Here is a 9,143-nt window from a genome sequence, read left to right on the forward strand (position 1 = left end):
TAGCTCAGCAATGTTTTAAAAAACAGTCCCTTTAGACATTTGGGCTATGGAGGTGTTCAGACTGTCTAATTGACACTGGCCTGTGCAATCCCTATGTTTTGGGTTAATGGTCCCATTGTGTTTCCATGGATACAATTGTTTTTCCAATGTATTCTCTCTGCTGATCTGGAACCCTGATCTTCTGGCATTCTATGTTATGTGGTCAGGCCCCTACCAAGTGTAAGACACATGCAGATATTTAACTAGAATGCATATAGGTTAAGGGTGGGGCTTGCTACCAGTTCCTGCCGCTCAAGTATTCACCGTCTGAATGTCAGTGCAGCAACATTACTGCCATATCTGTGCCACAGTTGCTGTACTAATACAGGAATGAGACATCACATCTCAATCACTACAGAGTGGACAATCCTATCACTTCAGATGCAAAACTAATAGAGCTGATCCAAACATTCAGATGCTCCAGAATCAAGGAACCAGTAACATCTCTGTACATTTGAACCAATCATTTGTACTTCATCTGTGGGAGCATTTGGAACCTGCTCATATTATCCCATAAGAAGCAGCCAAAGTCAGATATCTCTGCTTTGCTTTGGCTACGTGGGAAACATGAGAAATTCCCACAGTTTATCAGTTTGTTCCAATGAAAGGAATTTGGGAAGATCAGAGTTGAGTGGCAACAGAGTCTGATTTCCACATCAACAAAGCCAGTTCTTTGAATATTGACGGCATCTCAAAATAGCATTTTTGGTCTCTTTGAGTTCTAAAATTTATAGTAGAAGAGTGAAAATTAATTCAGCATATCTTGAGATCACAAACTGGGGGAAGGGGGAGACTTTCTCTAAATTTTCAAATTTAAATCAAGAAGCAAAAAAATTCAAAGATGTGCTACCAAAAGCAATCTCATAGATACTGCAATCCAGACTGTTGGCTTCTGCCCATATGCCTCATGATGCTCCTCACTGAAATTTTTTCTCATACCTGTAACCAGCTTCATCAAAAGATATTGGAAGAAAACCGGGATAATGTGAAGCTTTTGACAAGTAAAATGGGACCAACTTTTCCTCGGCAATGTATAGATGATATCATGAAATTTTCCTCCACACCAGGTGAAGAAAATGTCCCAAATATTCGTGAATTCCAGAAGGATCGTATCACCACAGTTATACATGAAATCCTCAAGCAGATACTTCATATCTTTAATCAAAACCACACCAACTTGTCTTGGGATGAGAATTCCATCACTGTTTTTAAGCTTGGGTTGGACCAACAAATAGAGAAACTGGGAGCATGCTTTGGTTCAGAGCCAGATGATATCAGAAGTAAAGTGAGGAAGTACTTTGAACGGATGCACAAATTCTTGAAAGATAAAAAGTACAGTCTATGTGCCTGGGAGATTGTCCAGATTGAAATCAGCCAGTTTTTCACAATGGTGGATCAGCTCATTCAAAAACTCCCAGAGGAAGGTATTGTAAAGAATACTTTTTCTTTAGAGCAAAACAAGAAAAGGTGACCAGTTCCATAGATACTAGAGATTACTGAACAACACCTCACCAAGAAATGTTCATTATTCTCAATTAAGATCTCTTTCTGCATCCTGTCCCCACAGGGGAAAGCAGCCATATTTAAATAATTTATTTGTAAGGTCCATGCCAGAGAATTGGCTTGCTACTCACATGTTTCACCACTGAATTTTAAATGGAGCTGAACAAAAACAAAACCCCCACTGTCCTCTTCTATCCCGCCCCATGCAAGGGAATGACAGAAAGCAGGATTTAGTTTTATGTTTATTAGCACGTGGCATCCTTTTATTTTCCATCTGCACAAAGGTTAGACTCAGGCAAAGTGACCGCTAACTGCAACATGGGCAGTCTAGTTTGGTTTGACACCGATGAGCACTCATGCCATAATCAAATCAAAATAGAGCAATCATACATTTTAAAAGCTGCAGGAAGGCATGGACAAGGGTCGGATTGGTTCTTTATTTTGAGAACATCATGTGGTCACCAGAAAATGGAGCAAACCAGCCCTTTCCCAAAGCTGTCCAAACTATGGGATAAAGCATCATATAAACACAAAGATGATGGGAAATAGTTGCACATTAAATTATTCATTAAGAAATGGGGAAAAATTTAATTGAATATGTTTATATAGAAGAGATGGTTTTGTAGGGCTTACATCAATTTAAAATTGGTGTTTACCTTTAACTTTATTTATTTATTTATTTATTTATTTTATTTTATTTTATTTTATTTATATCCCGCCTATCTGGTCGGATCAGGACCACTCTCCAAGTGTTACCAGAATGAAGATGAGAAGTCCTATCTGTGATTTGACTTCTACCCCTTCCCTTGCCCCTCCATGGAGTTTTGAAGTTTAATTAATGGCAAGTAGTCTCCAAAAGTTATGTTATGTCATTCATGTTACTCCAGTGCAATTGAGCAAGAGGATTTGGGCCATTTAAAAAGAAATATCTGTGCAAATAGTTCCACTTAAATAAATCACTTTCAATTTTGAATACTGGCATGTTTACATTAACAAATATTAAGCTCAACTGAGAACTTAATTGATTGTAATACGTCACTGCCTTCTCTCCGACATATAAAACTAGAAGACTAAAAATCTTGTTATTATCTTACAGCTCCTGAAGCAAAAGATGCTGAGATCTCAAATCCACAGATTCTCCCAGAGTTCCCTGATGGGGAGACCATGAAGGAAGGTCAGCTGGAGAAAGGGGAGTGTTCTGGATGGGTGGGGGTGAAATACAGCTTTTGGTTGCAGCCTGCACATATCTGGAGGTTTATGGGACACTTGATAAAGGTTCTTCTTGAGCTGTGGAGATGCTGTAAACCTTCCTCATTTGTCAAAAAACAGTTTGGTGGGGTGGTGGGTGAGGCACTCAGGATATTGGCTTCAGTGTTGCCCACTGCTGTGTTAAATGCCTGGCCCATGCCAATATCAACATTGGGGGTTTTCAAAGAAATAACTATATGTTCATATGATTTTTCTCTACACAGAATTGCCCCAGGGTTGCAGCCAGCTTCAAAGCAAGCTACGGGAAGCCAACAAGAAAAATCTGGAACTTCTTAACGGCAACATGGGATCAGCTGTTCCTCGAGCATGTTTAAGTGACACAGTCAATTTCTTTTCCAAGCCAAATAAAGAAAGTCTTCAAATCATTCGTGAATGCCGGGAGAAGAATGCCACAGAGGCCATATATGAAATCCTCCGACAGATCGTTTTACTCTTTGGGCAAAATCATACTCAGTTGTCTTGGGATGAGGATTCCACAACAGTTTTCGAGCTTGGACTGGACCATGAAATTGGGATATTGGGACCTTGCTTGAGGTCAGGGATGGCACCGCTGAACATCAAACAGGGAGTGATGAAATATTTTGAACAAATCAATCAGCATCTGAAATATAAGAAGTACAGCCTGTGTGCCTGGGAGGTTGCCCAGATAGAAGTTAAGCAGTGTTTAATATTGATTGATCAACTCATCAAAAAGCTTCCAAATGAAGGTACTATGCTTTTTTTTTAACAGTGGCCAGAAGCCTATAATCAATTTATGCTACCATAAAGGAAATGGCATTAAGCCTGGATAGCAAACAGCTCCTCATTAACAAGGTGCTGGTTGTGTTCTTGGGCATGCACCTGATTGTACCATTGGGTATATGCCCAGGAACAAAACCAGCACCTCATTAACGAGCAGCAATTTGCCATGAAGACTTAAAACAATATCTCTAATGCAAGCATAAATCTTCAAAAGGATTCTGGCAATACTTTTGCTTAGAATTAAAGCAATAGCAATATTATAGCTGCCACACAGAGATGCTTAAACTACATTTGCTTCCCACCAAGGTATTTTTACAATTCATGCTCACATTTCTTCTATACATCTTCTTTTACTTCTTCTGAAAGACACTGAACTTCTGACTGAAAACTGAACAAGACACATACATAGCAAAACTTGTCAGTGGCATGTCTGAAGTAACAACTCTGTGCATTCAGTGTTCTTTTTGGAGAACAATGGCATTATCTTTTTCAAACTAATATTAACAGCTGGTAACTTTTTTCCTATCAAAAAAAACCCACTTTGTAATAAGTGCTCTCTGGCCAGAATCCTATTGCAGTTTTACTCTAAGGTAACTGAAGCTGCATATGTTGTAGCAGCAAATTGTAGCTAATTTAGAAGTTACTGATCACTTGCCTGGCAGTAGGCCAGTTACATGACTGTCTCACAAACAAATATGCAGTTGGCGTGTTGTTAATTAGCTGCAATTTGTGGTGATGACTTACACCAATTTCATTTACTCTGAACTAATATCCCAATGGGATTTTAACCTTCGCTTGGTAATTCTATTACTTCAGGAGAAATTAGATGCCATTTGAGTGGATTTGGGGCCATTTTTTAAACTTGTGCTTGTGTAACAAAAAAAGTAATTCATTGCTAATCAGTTACTTGTTGAGTATCAACCGGAGGTATGCATTTATTTATTTTTTACTTTTGGCCTACAACTGTTTTGATTCCCAGGCAGCACGGTTATGATGAGTTGTATAATACTGGGAGTTGCAGTCCAAAATCCAGATATCTGTTTACTTTAGTATCAAGTGATGAGTAATATAATACTTTTAAATGATAAATAAACATATATAGTGAGAGGAGGAAAGAGAATATTCAGCTGTCTTATGTGTCATGAGAAGGTGGGAATACATTATGCAACTCTCTCTTGTTTAAATACAAGAGAAGTAAATTACCTCTTATTTGGCATGCTAGCATTGGGTAGAGGAGAGTTTCCATTATATCTTCTAGCAATTTGACCATTAGGCTTTATTTCATGTTTGCATATACAGTGGTGCCTCGCATTACGATGTTAATTCGTTCCAGCGAAATCGCTGTAGAACAAAAATGTCGTAAAGCGAAAATAAAAAAGCCATTGAAACGCATTAAAACCTGGTTAATGCATTCCAATTGGCTAAGAACTCACCGTCCAGCGAAGATCCTCCATGGGGCGGCCATTTTCAGGTGCCTGTGCAGCGAAAAATGGCTCCTAAACACAGCGGGAAGCCATTTTGAGCACCCGGTGGCCATTTTGAAAACCAGACGATCAGCTGTTTTGATCATCGCGCAGTGAAATTCCCCCATTCAAAACATCGTTATAATGCGGATTTGTCGTTAAACAGAGCGCCCATCTTGCGAGGCACCACTGTACATTAATAGAAACCAAATGCCAAGCAGCTTCTTGATTACCTGCAATAGGGAAAGTCTGCCATTGGGTTCATTTCATATGAAACCAGCAGATTATATGCAATGTATAACTTCCATTGGAGATATTACAGAGTGAGATCATGGTGAGTGAGATTAGCTTGAGGTGGCACAGTATGGTCCAGCTAATTAAATACTAAAAAAAATTAAAAAATGTTGGCATCTGCAGGAAAGTCAACTGGAAATGGCTAATATTTGGTGGTGGTAGTGAGTGATGATAGTAGCCCTTTGCCATCTTCAGTCATCTGGGGTTTATGGTATGCCTAGTTAGCTGCTTTCCTGACCTGTGGAACCATTGAATCTGGGTCAGAAGCTCTGGAGATTCTGCTCAGTATGTTCAGTCACAACATGTATCCTCTAAAGCAGAGCCCCCCAACCTTTTTGGGCCGCAGACCAACTGAGCCTCTGAGGAAGGCGGGGCACCCCCACGCTCACATGGCACAAACTCTTGGGCGCATGCGCAAAGGGGTGGGGGAGCGCTCACGCTGGCACTGGCACACATGTGAGTGCACAAAGCAGCTGTGGGGAGGGGACTGCACGGGGGGGAGACGGGAGGTCTGTCTCCGTGGTCCAGTCTGGCTCTGGCCATGGACCGGCACAGGGCCACGGATGAGGTGTTGACAACAATGCTCTAAAGCATTGGTTCCCAACCTTGGATAACCGAGGTGTTTTTGTTTGTTTCTATCCTGCCTTTCTCCCCCAAAGGACCCAAGGCAGCTAGATATGCTGGCCAGGGTTTCTGGAAATTGCAGTTTGGTCTATGCATCCATAAAGTTAAATGGCATTGAAATGATATATGTTTCTACCTGTTTCTAGGTGTAATGAGCCCACACTTATTTAAAGGACTCAGGATTTTAAAAAAGGCAGACAATTGCCTTTGACTCCAAAATTGTATAAAAAGGGAACAGAGATGAGAGTTTTAGATGTTTTCTCCTATTTTAGCAGCAGAACACATTTAAGTGCAGCTATTGCTTATTTTTGTTGTGATTGCAAGTCCACAGTATTTGTAAATATATGTTCCCATGTTGCACTGAACATGTGTTTGCATTGTACAAATACTCATTAAAATAATACTCTTAGAACCACAGAACTGAAAGGGGCTCTATGGATCATTGAGTCCAGCCCCTGTCAAGGATGCAAAGTAGGGAATCATACTCCCAACACTTAAACCCATGAGCTCTCTAGCAGTTCTACAGCAAGAGTCTTTCTGCCTGGGTTTGTATGATCGGTACCTAGGTTTGCTTTGTTTTGTTTTAATGACAGTTTTCAATCATTTCTGAGCCTGATCAACCTGCAGCAGGGTGGGGATCTGAGTCATCCTTTGGAGTGAGGGGAGATTTGAGGGGATTTAGACCAGACCATACATTAGGCTTGTGGGGATGTGGTGGCGCTGCAGGTTAAACCGCAGAAGCCTCTGTGCTGCAAGGTCAGAAGACCTGCAGTCGTAAGATTGAATCCACGTGTTGGAGTGAGCCCTCGTCACTTGTCCCAGCTGCTGCCAACCTAGCGGTTCGAAAGCATGCAGCATGCAGCATGCAAAATGCGAGTAGATAAATAGGTACCACCACAGTGGGAAGGTAATGGCGTTCCATGTCTAGTTGTGCTGGCCACGTGACCATGGAAGATTGTCTTCGGACAAACGCTAGCTCTATGGGTTGGAAACGGAGAAGAACACTGTCCCCTAGAGTCAGACACAGTTGGACAAATTGTCAAGGGGAACCTTTACCTTTACCTTATACATTAGGCTAGCTATTGTGAATATGCAGACGGTACTTATATAAAAATTAATACACACAACTGTTCATTGACCTCCTGTGGTTGCTTTTACCTCATCATAGCTGGATATCTTAATTTCTTATACTTTCACCACCTTGGATCTATAATATATGTTTTTAGTTTTATTGTTTTTAAATTAGTAAACTACCCAGAGTAGACCTTTGGTCTAGATGGGTGAGATAAAAATCCAATCAATCAACCAATCAATCAATATGGGTGTAAATTATTTGTAGCAAGGTATAGTTTTCCTTTTCTTCTTTGCATTTTCAGAGGCAAGTATATTTAAAAAAAGAAACAAAATAGTTGTGATTTTAAAAAGAGAAAGAGAGAGAGGGAGATTTCAAACTGAATGAAGAATTTTTCACTCCATGCCTTCTCTTTTCTAGATCCACCTGCCATTAATACATTAATGAAAGAACAGCTGGATGCAATTGCAATGCCTAAAGAACCCTCAGATCCTTCAGCTTTCAGTGGATTCTTCCTGTGACACATTCCAAGAAAACAGAACTGTAGTTGCTACCAATTTTTTCACTAAGTTTAAAATAGCATAATAACACTTTGAAATGCACTGATTTACACTGAAGCCTTTTACAGAAAACAGAACGAAATGAAAACAAAAAGGAAAACCAGAACATTGGATAAAACAGTAGAAGCGGTAAATCCAGAAGATTCTACATTCTTTTCACCTCATGAAAACCCTCTGAAATGAAATTGGGTGGGCGTTGCTTACACTGATTCTAGTACTATCTTTATTTTTAACTTCTGTCCATAAAGGGTCCTAAATGTTGATATTAGTACACTTCAACTCACTTAGAAAATGTTACTGGTATTTTAGGGACTATAACTAGTATTTATGTCACCAGTCAGTGTGAATACAGGTAGACGTTTATTGTCTTAATGTAATAACATGGATTTACTGTAATATTATTTATTCTCTACTTTCTTTAAATGAAAATTACATTAAAAACCATAATTACAAAAATGGAGAGTGTAGTATTTGAGTTCAGAAAAGTTTAAAAGTTATCCACAAATCAACATGTGTAAACATGTAATTAACAGAAGTCCAAGTGAGCAACTAATGTAGGTAGAGTAATATCCCTCTAGGGTTTCCTGAAAGGAAAACAAAGGAAAGACTTCAGGTCCTAATGGAGAATGGTAAAATCATAGAAAAGTGAAGGGGCCTACAAGGCCATCAAGTCCAAACCCCTACTCAATGCAGAAATACAATCAAAGCATATCTGCCAGGTGATTATCTAAGTTTTTCTTGAATACCTCCAGTGTTGGAGCACTCACCAACTCCTGAGGTAACTGGTTCCACTGTCATACTACTCGAACAGTTGGGAAGCTCTTCCTGAAACTCAACCAAAATCTGGCTTCCTTTAACTTGAGCCCATTGTTGTGTGTCCTGCACTCTGGGATGATCAAGAACAGATCTTGTCCCTCCTCTATATGACAGCCTTTCAAATATTTGAAAAGACATATCATATTACCCCTCAGTCTTCTTTTCTCAAGGTTAAACATGCCCAATTCTTTCAGCCTTTCCTCATAAGGCTTGGTTTCCAGCCCCCTGAACATCTTTGATGCCCTCCTCTGAACTTGTTCCCATTTGATAGCATCCTTCTTGAAGTGTGGTGTCCAGAACTGGACACAATACTCAAGGTGAGGCCTAACCAGTGCTGAATAGAGGGGGACTAGGGATTTGGAAACTATACTTCTATTAAAAAGGTAAAGGTTCCCCTTGACAATTTGTCCAGTTGTGTCCGACTCTAGGGGGCAGTGCTCATCCCCGTTTCCAAGCCGTAGAGCCAGCGTTTGTCCGTAGACAGTTCACATGGTCATGTCGCCAGTGCAACTAGACACGGAATGCCGTTACCTTCCCACTGGTTTACAGGAGCTGGGACAACTCTGTTGCATGGACTCAAATTGCTGGTCTTTCAACCTTGCAGCCCAGAGGCTTTGCAGTTTAACCCACAGCCTAAAAGAGCATTTGCCTTTTTTGTAGCCACATCACACTGTTGGCTCATATTTAGCATGTGATCTATGACAATTCCAAGATCCTTTTCACTCGTAGTTTTGCTGAGCCAGGTATCCCCCATCTTGTAAC

At 40.2% G+C, this 9,143-nt stretch overlaps 1 protein-coding gene across 1 annotated transcript; it reads left to right on the plus strand.

Annotated features, from left to right (window-relative positions):
* Window positions 1-822: 822 nt before the first annotated feature.
* LOC144586557 (interferon beta-like) lies at window positions 823-8,140 on the plus strand. Its single transcript, XM_078384922.1, has 2 exons — window positions 823-3,518; window positions 7,426-8,140. The coding sequence occupies exons 1-2, from the start codon at window positions 2,996-2,998 to the stop codon at window positions 7,524-7,526; spliced, it is 624 nt and encodes a 207-aa protein (XP_078241048.1). The 5' UTR covers window positions 823-2,995; the 3' UTR covers window positions 7,527-8,140.
* The last annotated feature ends 1,003 nt before the right edge of the window (window positions 8,141-9,143 follow it).

The sequence above is a fragment of the Pogona vitticeps genome, chromosome 2 (assembly GCF_051106095.1).
Source record: "Pogona vitticeps strain Pit_001003342236 chromosome 2, PviZW2.1, whole genome shotgun sequence".
NCBI lineage: Eukaryota > Metazoa > Chordata > Lepidosauria > Squamata > Agamidae > Pogona > Pogona vitticeps.

Excerpts from the sequence above, each read along its gene's own strand:
- LOC144586557 (XM_078384922.1), top strand. The coding sequence starts at position 2,996 with ATGATTTTTCTCTACACAGAATTGCCCCAGGGTTGCAGCCAGCTTCAA. Across the intron at positions 3,519-7,425 it reads CAAAAAGCTTCCAAATGAAG|ATCCACCTGCCATTAATACA; the intron begins GTACTATGCTTT and ends TCTCTTTTCTAG.